We start from the raw sequence: 13810 nt of genomic DNA on the forward strand, positions 1-13810 counted from the left end.
CCCTCCCTGTGATAAACAACTTCAGAGCAATTTTCACGCAAAATATTAACCTGCAGTGTTTTCACTTCATATGTAAAAGTAGATTACAAAACCACAAAACACACCACTCCAAAAAAATATAATGTTCTTGCGTCAGTTGCTGCAGGAAAACAAATGATTCATACTGCATCACTTAATGATGCAAAGACAATTTATGGCAGCAGCATTGATTCACACTTTGCCCCAGTTTTAGTACTAATCTGCCATGTCACCTAGTTTGAAATCTGCTATGTAGATCTCAGCCAGAACCAGAGCGCTGCTGACGCTCTAAAGGGGGGCAATTATAAATGACATCACATTTGGCAGAGCACAATGTTCTGTTGCTGTACAACAATGAACAAACCCTGAAAGGCCTGAAACAACCGCGATGATTCAGGATCTCATGTGGTTCACATAACAGCCCTGAAAATTCATCCCATGAAGCGTGTGGAAAAGCAATCATCACGTTTTAGGATGAAGTGTTTATGACGTGTTTGAAGACCATTTTAGGAAGAAAACTGGACGAGGGGATGTCCCTGGCACTGATGTCGAAGCTACGTTAGATAAGCGCAAAGCGCGTGTGGAAATTTTTAGCTTAACGGTCACACCGTGTGACACTTTTCCATCAGTTAATATCCACATCTGTGATGTGGTTAATGAATCGTGCACATGGATGTCAAATCCTCAGATAACTTTGTTAGACAAGTGCCAAATACATCAATCCAGGCAGCTTTACTGCTTTTTAACAAGAGCTTTATAAAATTTAAACAGCGCCACGCATTTCCAACTTTTCCAGCTCCCACTGACACAAACTCACTGGCAGTACTTTAAGATAAGCTGTCACTAAGACATACAGCCACCGAGAGGCTAATTCTTATTGAGACATCTACAATTCCCTATCTCTAAAAAAGTTCGGACATTGTAGAAAACTTAGATGAAAACATAAAGAGGTGATCTGCAAAGCCTTTAAATTCCCACGCTCAACTTGAATCTGATTCCAGCAGCACATTTCAAAGAAGCAGTGTTTACCACAGGGTTGCATCACCTCTTATTTTTAAAACTCTCGGTAAGTGTCTGGGAACTCAAACCAGAGGCTGAAAGTGAACTTCTTTCCTGCAGTTGCTAATAAACAGTATAAAAGATGGATGTAGTTTCCAGATATGCCAAGCAGCAAGGTCTAAACCCATATTTTCTTTTCAATGACCAGCAGGGGGCGACGATTGTAGCTGCAAAAAACAAATCTATGAGACAGGGTCCCTCAGTCCCCTCCTGCTGGGACCTCAGTAAACATTTCCCTGATTACTTTCTGCATAATGCATAAAACAGGAAGTCTATTCTGTAAATCACAGTCATTCTTTAGAAAGGATTTGCTCTTTCATTAATGGCTTGTTTCTTCTTTCCACTTCCACAGTGTCGGGTCTGTGACCGTAAACAGTCTTTACCTTTATGTTGGAAAACCACAGGTCGTTCTCGTGTAGCGTCGCCACGTAGATGCAGCAAAGCAGGCCAAGACCAACAGAGACAGACCAACCAACTGAAGTCCAGATTATAGCTCCCCATGACCAATCACCTGCAAGAACATTAGCATGTTAGTTTTCACTGTAGGGTAAAATTTAACGTGAAACAGTAACACTTTTCTTTTTTTACTGATGGCTGGATTTCATTTAGCTGCTTCGGCTTCAGGGTCATGTTGCTGTGCATGTTGGCAGATTCAGCTGCGTACAACATTCTCAGAGAGTGTACACCTGCTCCAGACACTTCACCGGGAAAGGCGAGAGGTTCAGTATTCTAAAATATGTCGAAAACAGCACACATTTTCAGACAGTCTCTTCTAAAAAGGCACTTGTGGCGTTCTAGTCGGACACCCGCGTGTAAAATGACAAAAATGATTCGAGTATGAAAAAAAAGAAGAAGCTTCAGCCCCTTTGCCACCTCTGCACAGCTGGCCACCCACTGTGTGAAGTGGGTGTGAATGCTAGATTGTTGGTTTCAGAGTTATAGAAACAGCTCTCTCTAATGTGACTCCAGAAAGGTGTGCAGGGAGTTGTTTCCTGTTTGACCCTCCAACATGCACTTCATAACTGCAGCTTACTGGGAAACTTGACTAGAACAGAGCTACTTTCAGTCTTTTAAAGGTTTTAATAACACCCACTGTGACGAGTGAAAATATGTGCTGTGTGTTCCTCGTGCAGTTTCTGCAGAAACTGACTTTTTGCACAACATTGTAAATGTTTTGAATTGTCATAAAAGTGCACATCGTGATGCACGTAAGTGCGACACCCGCTAGTTTTCATTCAGTGGACACTTGTGAAATGAAGGTTACAAATATAATATGACACCAGAGTCAATCATTTAAATGTTGAAATGAAGAAAAAAGCTTATCAAGCTTCAGTCTCCTTTAGGGATGAGACACAAGAAAACATGACTGTGCATGCATAAATACAACAAAGGTGTACGATTGTAGGCTTGAACCCGCAGAGTGATTTATGAAGGCGTCAATAAAAATCACACTGAGCAGACCTGCAGTGGGTCAAAGTCGAGGCCAGATATTGACCACCATCTCCCAGGAGATGGCTCTGACCCAAAAAAAACCCTGCAGCAAAGTGCTTGGTTTCCAGCCAGTCTCCGCCCCCTTCTAATCGCCCATCGCCACCTAATCTGCACAGGTACTGGTATTCAATCAAGAACTTGCATTTGAGAACCGGCCCACATGAGAAGCTAACATTTTGGGTGGCTTCAAAGTGTCCTTGAGCAAGACACTGAACGTCAAATTGCCTCCACTGATGTGTGAGTGTGTGTGAGAGGGGTAACAAATAAATCACAATAAAGTCCTGTGTGAATGTGCACTGCAGGCTAAGTGTGAGCAGAAAAGAGTGATCTAACTATCAGCCCAGGCATTCATGTGTTGTTTACGTGCAAATTTGATGGCCGCAGCTGCAAATAATGATTTCAGCGTTTTTCATTTGACACAAAAGCATCGCACACATAACAATGTCTCTTCTTTGAATGCAGAAATGCACAAAAGGTGTAAGATATCAGGCTTTAACCAGCAGAGCAATTTATGAAAACATCAGTAAAGCCACACTGAGAACACCTGTAGCAGGTTAAAGTCAGGGTCAGATCCTGAACACTATCCCTGGAGCTCGAGCTGGCTTTGGCTCAAAAAGCCCGCAGCAGGTGCTTGGTTTTTAGCCAGTCACAACCCGATGTGACTTTCTACCCAGTGCAACACCAGTGCCCAATCTGGAAATACTTCTACTCATTTCCACCACAAAAAAAAGTTTTAAAATGCCTGGATTGCACTGACGCAGTGCCAGCACTGCTGCAAAGCCAGTTCTGCTTTGGTGCCTTGAGAATCAGCTTTAAAGTCAACAGATTTGAGAACCAAACACTACAGGTGGAAATTGGGGATGCTTCATGTGGGAACAAAATAACAGCAGACTGCAAATCAAACCCACTGACAAGTCCTCAACTACTTTGGCAGAGGTAAAAAGCCTGGTACTGCTGCCAAAAAGCTGGCACCAGAACAGCACCAAGAACTTCACCAGTGATCGGCTCAAACCTGCTGAAATGTGTGGTAGAACTGGCACTTGCAGCTTGTTGGTGGGAAACATCTATGTGTGGCTCAAGCCTGAGATGGGAGTGCGGGGTGTCTCACTCACCATGCAGGATCTTCTCCGGATGGTGTTCAGAGCAACAGTTGTGCTGCTGGGACTGAAGCTCTGCAGCAGGAGAGGGCTCCTTCCCCTTGCTGCCCTTCCTCTGACGCAGGGTTGTCATGTTGAAATGCTGCCAGCAGAGCGCACACACAGGGGGAGGGGGTCTGATTATCCACACTGATACACATGTACACACAGGCAAAGAGCAAACATGTGTCCCAACATTACTGCGCTCAGAGCCAAAGCAAACAGGTCTTTCATTCAGTTCACGATGGATGGGTGGGTGGATGGATGGATGGGGGGTGGACAGGCCTGCTTACAGCATTTCCTGGTCACGCTGACGCCAGAATAACGTGCAAATAAATAAAAAAATAAATAAATGAGATCAGCCTATCGACAACAGATTATCAGAGAGCTCTATTCATTCTACCGTTTTTAAACCGGACCAAATGTCGCGCCAAACATAACCGCAGATGCGCTCCAGCAGAGGATCATGAGGGATGTGGGGCGAACAGGGAGCCACATAAGACGGTAAAGTAGATGAGGCGGGTTTGAACCGCCACTGGGAAGCACAGACACGCAACCACAGCCTCGTTATGGTGAATGTGAGTTTCACAACACAGAGGCGCGCTCCCGCGGTGGACGAAGGACTTTGTTTCTGCCTTGACATCAACAAAAGACGAAAACGAGTCGAGCCAACGGAACATTTAGCGAAGCCTCACCCTCCTCCACAGCAGCGGCTGGCAGGATGCTCCGACAGCTCTCTCTCCCCCTCTGTCTTTCTCTACGCCTCTCTACCTCCCTCGCTCTTTCATTTTTCTCTCATTCTTTTTTTCACCTGCTGTTAAAATTCAGCGGTCAGCCTCGTACCGCACGGGGTTTAACGGAGGGGACAGCACCGGAACACGAGAGGACCCGCCTTCAAAATAAAAGCGTGAGGTGAGGGGGGAGGTAGGTGTTTCGGAGATTAACTAAATAATTACAAAACTAAAAAAAATCTAAAATAAAAAAAAATAAATATGGAATAGGGGCCGCGTAAGTTAGTGAATATTTTTACTAAAGAAAAACAAAAATCACTACAATTATTTGGAGACAGTTTTTACAAACTAAGTGTAAAAGATTTGCAGACAGTCCATACACTCAAAAATGCCATGATGCTCATTTTAATTTAATTTAATTTAATTTAATTTAATTTAATTACAAGTTTTCGGTGTCATTTGGCTACATAAGTAAAATGAAAAATGTCAACTTTAATGCAATTTTTTTTTTTTTTTCGCCTGTCCCATTTGGTTCTTTAGCCATCAGAATTGTTGTCTGAAGACCAACAAGGATACCCAATGGATTTACTTTGCCAAATGGATCATCGTGGCATTGCCGTATTGGTCCATTTGGTCGATCTTTGTTTTTATTATTTATTATATTTTATTTTCAGATGTTACAGACGGGACAGACATGAGTGAGAGATAGGAAAGGGAGAAAGAAAGAGGAAGGAAAGGAAAAACAGAAGGGGAGAGGGACAGTGAGAAAGGGGGGGAGAAAAAAAATAAAAATCTCCTGGATCACCTGTTGAGAGAAGAATAGAAAACAAGCAAAAAAAGACAAAAAAAAAAAAAAACCAAAGCAACATACTAAACACAACACCATCGCATTAATCTAGCTAAGTGTAAACAGCAGTAAATACTAAATATTCAATGTTGTTGTGCAGCACGCAGGACAGATGTGCTTCGAAGTAGCAGCCAAGAAAGGTGTAATTTGGGTCTACGAGCAGTGAACACCCGTGTGCATACCTGTGTGGATCAGCGCACTTGTATTCCAAAGGTTTCTCCATGTAACGATCTGCTAGGGAGTGTGGGGGGGCCATAGCCCCGTCCTCCAGGGTGTGAAGCAGGTATGGAGGAGATCAAAACTCCAGACATCCAGAGGCCCCCAGAACACAAGAAACCATGGAAGACCAACAGAGGGGCAGCCGCGCCACTGTTCCAGTAAGAGCTGAGGAGAGTCCCAGATGAGGGTTCACTCAGCAGCCGCGGAGCAGAAGCCAGGGGGAGTTGCAGTGACGCACCCGTGAGCTCCGCCGGCCGCCAGCTGTGCCTGAGTGACCGAGGGGCCCCCCGAAGGGGCCCGAGCGAAGGGCCCCCGAAGGGCCCGACCCCACCCCCGAAGGGGCCCGAGCGAGCCCCAGGCTCCAGGCCCCGATAAGCGGCCGCCAAGGAGTGAGCCGGTGTGTACCTGGACGCCCACCCCCAGACACAAGGAACCACCAACGCACCGATGTCTGAGGGAGTCCGCCACCGGCAGGGGAAGTGGTGGTAGGTGGAGATAGGCCTCCAAACCTTGGAGGGCCTGAGATGTCCCCAGAGAGGTGGCGTCTGATACCCAACCTGACATATAGACACAGACATACAGGCACACACAGACACAAACATCCATTCCCACCCTCATGCTCTCATATGCACTCACTCCACACTCAACCAACGTGGAGACAGACATAAAGAGACGCTGTACACACGATCACACTCCCCAAGCGTACTCTACAAACCGGGTCTAGGTACCCTTGCCCCTGGAGGGGGGAACTGCACCCAGACCCAGGTGGTGTTACCCTTTTCCCTGCGGTGGGGAGAGGCAGACCACCCCGACTCCGTAGCAGCAGGGAGGCCCCACACTCCAGACCGCAGTCGGACGGCCAACTGCAATGCAATTTTGTTAAATAAAATCCCAGTTAATCCCAAGCACAATTTCCTTAAAAAATTAGCATAAATAATTATTTGATTTTATCAGTTTCATTTTACTCTGAATTATTGCTTCGTGTTCAATAAGAAGGAAAATCACTCATCTTAATGACACCGAGTCTGTAGTTTGTTTGGCTGCCTTAATAATACAATTTCAAAGTTATTGCTGATGTTCTACTGTTTCTTATGAGATAATGATCCTAGGAGCTCAAATGAAGAACGTATTTGAATGAATGAACGCATGAATTCCTTGACTGAATGTTACTGCTGTTTTTTCTGTATTTTGTTCTGTGTTTCTCTAAATTTTCCAGTCTTTTCTTCTCACAAATTCGTGAGATATTTTTGCATTAAATTGGACAGATGACCTCTGGGTCAGTAAATGCTCTCTTCACTATTTGTTACTTGAGTGGTTGTTCAGCCAAAAACAACCTGAACAAAGGAAAATATATCTGAATTATTTTACAATAAGTGTTTGTGTTTTACTGTATTATGCTATTTTACTGTGTTAATGTGAGGAGGTGTGGTGAGCTTTATGTGCATGAGCAGCACAAATCCAGTATTACTAAGGTTTGGATAAAAAGAAACACCTTTCTCTGCCTTTAGGGTGTCATGCAAAAACAAGGTTATAGTCTTTAGCCTGAGTGGCTTCTGCAGGTTGATCTGTAACATCTCCACATAGCAGTAGCCCAATAGTCCAGAGGTTTCCACAGTATTTTGGACTTTGTTGGTTGGATGCTTCTTTTCTCCATCAGCAGAAGCTGGAGAACCTGATGATCTTGTTGTTGTAGTTGGAACCTATATCTACCAAACATTTAGGGTTATGCAAATGATTCTCATCCATGACAGGTGTTGACTGGTTGGCAGACTCTTCTTCATCCTGCTGGAGACTATGACGTTTTCCTGTCATATTGAAGGTTTTCCTTTGCCTTTCTCATGCACTCATGCACAGTTGATACCGCTCTAATTATAGTGATGCTCCCAAATGCGTGCCACATTACCCAACCCGGTGGTTCTGTGGAATTATAATGAAGGCTGCTGCATCTGTTGGTTCTCAGGAGGTATTTGATTTCCTTCCTACCTCTCATATTTGAGAAGCATATTTGCCACCTGGGGATGCCTCCCTAAGGAGGGAGTCACAGGTTCCCCGGAGGGAGAAAAGTGTGAATGTGTGATGGCATTCAGGGCACTCTTCAGACTGAGGATGATAGGATTGAGAGTACCATCATATTTCTCGCACAAAGTCAGATGTGACACTGAACAGGCTGGAGTTTCTTTCAGGAAAATGAGAAAAGTTCTGAGAGGAAGACACTTAAAGATCCCTGTTCAAATCGCGCTGAGGCATGTACACTAACCAGTGCTCTGTGTAAGACATTAGAGGAGTCTGAGATATGGGTGTACAGAGAGATACTTTAGATACCTTGTAGAGTCAAAGTTTTGTGTCATATGAGCAAAAAGACAATAATTCTCACTACAATCAAGAGAAGGAGGCTAGAATATTTTGCTTATATGATGCAAAACAACAAATACCGTCTACTGCACGTTATACCCAAAGAGACAACTGATGACAGAAAAATGTCCTGACTCAAGAACTTTCACCAGCGGTTTAGACTAAACACGCTGATATTGTTCAGAAACACTACACATAATAAAGTTCACGGTGATCACAGCGTCGCTGGTTTGCTAACACTTTTTCTAGTTTGACAGAGATTAATGAGAAATCTGTCAGACTCAAGAGGAATGGATTTGAGATTAACATTTAAGGGCAGAAGGTTGAATCTGATGCTGTTTGTGGTTTTTTTTAAAGAACGATCATAGTGACTTAAGTCATACACAACTGTGTGACTGAGACGTTTTCTAAACTGAAACCTTCTGCTTTAAAAGGTCGGTTCAGATGATGCCGTGTCTATCTGCTGCTATCAGGCACATACGTTTTCTTTCAAATGTGTCCGTCATTGACATTTCTGCCCTCACCTCTGTCCACTGGAAGTGAGTGGAATTAGCTAAAGGACTTAAAACTAACTTTTCAAGAGTTCAGCAGCCCGTGTGTTTCCATGACTATGTCCTTCTTTTCAGTTTTCTATGGTTCAAGTGGTCAAAGTGGTCAAACCAGAAGGTTATTGATGTGGTAGCTCATCCAGCTCATGATCCGTCACAGTTCACAGGTTATTAATAAGCTAATATGTTACTATGGTCATGTGTGAAGTACAGAAAGAAACATATACAGTAAGTATTGGTGTTGCTTGCAACAAGCTTGCAAACAGTCATACCTCGGGCAAATGTATCCAATTTCACTCAAATCTGACTAAAAAGTACCAGTAAAACAACAAATATGACCTTGACATTGAGCAAAATTGAGTGAGGACACATCACTGTGTGCAGCTTTCATTAAAGTTGGCGGGTTGTAGCTGGAGCCTCACTATTACATAATAAGGCCAACATGGAAATGCCATGAAGTTCAGTTACCTCCACGTATCTTCACTTGAAACTCACTACAGAAAGGAAACACTTCTAATATGAGTGAGTTAAATTGAACTGTTTGCCCCGCTGTGCAGAACAGGCTGTCTAAAAAGTGTGTGCTTCAGTTTCGGTGAGTGAAACTTGAGGATTTTATCTGTTTGTTAGGCCACATTAATTAGTAGGTGCATGTGTCTGTGCATAAGTACAGGTTATGAGTACAGCTCAGTAAAAAAGCTCGAGCGCTCCATTCTGTCATCCAAATATGGCCACTTTTAGCTCCATAAAAACAGCCTCCACATTGAGACTTTAAAATGCAAAGTTCAAAACTGATGGGTGACATCACTGGTGCCAAGGTCCGGACTTTAACTGTTTACATTGTGATGTGTGAGTTATCCTTTAAATGTCGCTTTTTATCTCCTACACAGCCATAAGAACTGGAGGCTCGACACAAAGAAACCAAAACATTCACAGACAGCACTGCCAGGCGCTCCCTGAAGACAGCGGGCAGGTCTAGTGGGAGAGTGCTGAGGGCATTCAGATGGAAAGGAGAGCGTGTTTGTGCATGGGCTAACTTGAAAGACCTGAAGATTATCAAAGAGATTTAGGAAAATAAATTGGCCGGATTCTTATGGGTAAGGAGGATTATTGGAGAAGAAAACAGATTGTTTAATGACCACGCTCTCTGACTCTGGCCCTTTAGCTCCTGGATCATTTCCTTCCGTGGGTACACATACACGAGTCCAAATTTGCCCTTTCCTCCCTCTCTGCTCCTTTCATTTCTCAAAGTCCTGTCATCCAAAGCTAGGGAGTGCGACTGCAGGAAGATGGCCCATTAAAGATAACCCTCGTCTCTCTCCCACTGTGGCCAATCTGACTCTCTTTAGCCAGCTTGGGATTGAAAATCCTCTTCCTTTTTACTCACTGGAACACAAAACAAGGTTCATAGAGCAAGGAAATCTGAGAATGATCCATTAAACAAGTTGAAAAGCAGAGCGGTGCAAGAGTCTTTTCAACTGATTCCACAGTATCTCCGACTACTTGCTCCATCTTCACCCTTGTTTCTTTCTTTGCCTCATTTCAATTTCTTTTTTTTCTTTGCCTTGATCTTAAGGTTTATGTAGAAAACTTGATCCAGTAAAGAAATGAATAGACTGGAAGGGTTTTTTTCCCATGTTTGTATGGTCAGACTTCCATGTTAAAGCCAAAGGGATTACAGAAATAGACTTTTTTCCCTTTAAAGTAGAAGAGGTCGATGTCTGCAATTCTGCAAAGTGATGAGAGACACTAGCAAAGCTCATCACTGCACTGTTGAACCTTGAGGTACTGTATTTCGCAGTGCATCTTGTACAGTATACATAAAAGCGAGCAAGAGTGATTTTGTTTATGGCTGGAATACGGCTCGGTCACACCGAGGTATGCAACCAGCTGCGTACCTCAGCTGACTTCTAAAGTTGTTTTCGAGAACGCTTGCAAAAGCTCTGCTTCAGCTGCTTTTGAATTTTTCTCCCATGTGTCCAACAGATTTAATTAAATGGTAACCTTTGAACAGACTTGCATAACATTGTAATGAGGTGTCCTCTGGGTTACTTTAATACATTTTTTAAGCAAAATGCAAAACAAAAACGATGCTCATCTATAATGCTGTGCGAAGAAATGTTCATGAAAAAGACGCACACACACACACCGTAGGAGAAAGTTTGAAAACACGACCCTGTGTGAATGTTGTGCACATCTTTAACGTGTTATTCACACTTTATTAGGTACACCAGTTTGGCTGCACGTTAATGCAAGTGTCTAAACAGCCAATTACATGGCAGCAACATACATTTAGACACTGAGGTGTAGTCTAGACGACCTGCTCAAGTTCAGATGGAGCATCAAGATGGAGAAGAAAGGTGGTTTAAGTGATTTTGAGCATGGCATGGAGACTACAATTCACACAGGGTCACCAAAACTGTACAATAGTAGTTTTAGGAAATCGTTGTCATCCTGCCTTATATCAGTGGGAATTTTATGGCAATCGCTGAGACCCTTAGTACCTAATCAGCATTTTTAAACCCCAAACCCCACCAGAGTGCTGTTGCTGACCATGTCCATCCCTTTATGACCAAAGTGTACCCATTTCTGATGGCCGCTTCCAGCAGGATAACACTGGAATGATAACCATATTTTAAACCATTTAAAATTCCCTCAAGCTGTCAGTAGAATGTGAAGAAGCAACTATTATGGCTCAGTGTTCAACACATTCATGTGCTGTGCCGATAAGATAAAACTGGTGAATGAAGGCGGATTTATGCTTCTGTGCTAAATCTGCGCTGTAGGTATGTTTACTGTTAATTATTCTTCTGCTACTATTTTTTCTTAGTGGAAGAGAGTGGCTCTACTTGAAACTCTACAGCACAGATGTCAAACTCCAGGCCTCGAGGGCCGGTGTCCTGCAGGTTTTAGATGTGTCCTTGATCCATCACAGCTGATCTAAATGGCTAAATGACCTCCTCAACATGTCTTGAAGTTCTCCAGAGGCCTGGTAATGAGCTCATCATTTGTTTCAGGAGTGCTGATCCAGGTTGAGATCTAAAACTTGCAGGCCCTCGAGGACTGGAGTTCGACACCCCTGCTCTACAGGCAACTAGATTTTTGCAGCAGAGCAACAGAAACACACCAGCGCAGGTTTAAATGCTCGCAGAATTGGCCATTTGAATCGGCTTTGTCATTGGCTGCACGGGAACATCACACAAGTCAAAATTAAGCCACAGGACTAGGCTGTGTCTTTCTGCAATACTGATATGTACCACAAGATGGTGTAGTGAGTCAAGTTAACCTATTTTAACAATAAGAACATTTTCCTATTTACACAGGTAGGCAGGGAAAAGGAAAAGCCTCGAGGAACCAACGATAGAAGGAAAAGAAATCAAAAAACAAAAAAAGAGCAGTAAACACCTAAAAACACCCCTGTGGCCACCCACTGGTAACATGATGCCACCTGGTGGTGAAAGGTTTAAAGTCCGAACATTTGAAAGCCCCCAAAAAAAGAACTTTAACTTTACATGGCTTTAAAATATATGAAACAAAGTTGCCTCCACATTACAACATGTAGGATGGAACAGGTGAGGTTCAAACTCCAAACTTCAAACGGATCATGAAGCGATGGACTCTTGACTACTTGGATGTGCAAGTAAGGGTCCTTTTCACAGACACAACAAAAATCTTTTTTTTAATTTTATTTCTTCTGTTTTTATTACCAAAAATACAAATTCAAGTTGATGCAATACTGCAGATGACGTCCTATAAAATAAAGAAACGGCATGTTAATACTTTTAAAATTACAAAGTTGAATATGAGCAAAAACATCCACCAGTCACAGCAGGCATCTGATATCTCCTCCTCCTCCTTGGGTTAAACTGTATGCTGGTCGTTTTGCAGCGTTTAGATTAGAACAATCACTTCCCTTACACAGACTGTTAGTAAGTGAGAAGAGATATGACAATCAGTCTTGAAATTTTTTAAACATCATAAATTTTTTTTATTTTACCTTAAAAAAAAAGTCAAAATCTGCAGTATGTGCACTCTTAGTAACCAAGAGTGCACATACTGCAGATGAAAGGACCTAAAAAAAAGAACAAAATAATATGGTGGTGTTACCCTGATCATATAGAGCACAGACACATTTGGCTCCACTTTAGTGTCATTAACTCACTTATTATGAACCCAAATCACAGATGGATTAATTACAAGAAAAGTTTAATATTCAACGTTTTGGGAGCGAGGTCAGGATGTTGGGACGCCTTAAACCAAGAGGCACAGAAAAATAAAACAAAGAAGAGTCTCTGCTTTGGAAATATGAACGTGGCACACGCAGACGAATGCTTCTGTGGTGGAAATGTAACTGTAGTCAGGGCGAGATGTTCTCTGTCAGGGATAACCACTCGCTTAAACTTGCAGTGTCTGCTGCCTGTGCTGACACACTTTCGCAATTTGTGACACCAAATGGGATCGACGACTGCCTGACAAAGTCCCACATGACCTACATGCATTACCACCCACAGGGAGTGACCTCAGATACATTTCTCAGCTGTTAGCTTTGCAGCTTTCAGACGCAATTAATAAAGTTGGAGTAAAACAAAAAAAAACTTCAAAAATGTCAACTTTGCAGCTCTGTTACAAAACTGTCTAGCTGACACCACAGAGCTGTCTAGTGTCTATGGTGTGTCTAGTTATGCTGTTGTTCACTCTGACGACAGATAAAAAGAAAACTTGCTAACAGGCCAGTGATTGAAATCAAGACCGCTATCATCAAAAGAAGATGAGGTTTTCCATCTGGACTAATTTATATTTAGTGGTTTATTAGGCGGACCCCACCACAGAACAGAGCAGACGTCAGTGACAACAGGCAAGAGGCTGATTAAGCCAGACACAGCGTGAAAAGGAGGAAATGAAAGTGAGGTGGGTTGCAAAGCTGCTTGCAGTTGGAGAGGTTTTGGGCAGGCTAAGTGCACGCTAGATATGGTATTGGCTGCTACTGAGGTCAGCTGATCTGCCAGGTCAAATAGCGCAGTGCACTATCTGCATGTTCCTTGATTAATATTGGCTGAGAAACAAAATTAGCTTTTGTTGCATTTTTAAAAATTGCACTTTCTTTCATAGCGGTATGCGTTAGCAGTAGCAGCTAGCATATTTGTGCTGCTGATAGAATAGGGAAGCTAGTAACAGTTGGCACATGGTTGCATTGATATTGTTTTTTATGGGATGTGAAGGTGATCAGACAAATTCTGAACCCAAAGTATCGACGATCATCAGTTACACTGAAAAAGCTGAGAAGTTAAACCGAGTCAGGCCTGATGTTCACGCCGCTGCTTTTCACGTCTGTTTTCACTTCCTGATCAATCTGTCCGACCAATAGGACGCACTAACAGCTTCTACAGTAATATTGTTTTCTGTCCACAATAT

At 43.0% G+C, this 13810-nt stretch overlaps 1 protein-coding gene across 2 annotated transcripts in view; it reads right to left on the reverse strand.

Moving 5' to 3' along the window:
* dpy19l3 (dpy-19 like C-mannosyltransferase 3) overlaps positions 1 to 4592 on the reverse strand; it is a 69891-nt gene extending 65299 nt beyond the window's left edge. For both annotated transcript variants that reach the window (XM_080884689.1, XM_080884688.1), the window contains exons 1-3: positions 4400 to 4592; positions 3681 to 3807; positions 1461 to 1588 (exon numbers count right to left, since the gene is read on the reverse strand). In XM_080884689.1, coding sequence (XP_080740815.1) covers positions 1461 to 1588; positions 3681 to 3798 — 246 coding nt within the window. In that variant the 5' untranslated portion in view covers positions 3799 to 3807; positions 4400 to 4592. The remainder of the gene's footprint in view (positions 1 to 1460; positions 1589 to 3680; positions 3808 to 4399) is intronic.
* Between the last annotated feature and the right edge of the window lie 9218 nt (positions 4593 to 13810).

Source organism: Rhamphochromis sp. 'chilingali', assembly GCF_963969265.1.
Source record: "Rhamphochromis sp. 'chilingali' genome assembly, chromosome: 6".
NCBI lineage: Eukaryota > Metazoa > Chordata > Actinopteri > Cichliformes > Cichlidae > Rhamphochromis > Rhamphochromis sp. 'chilingali'.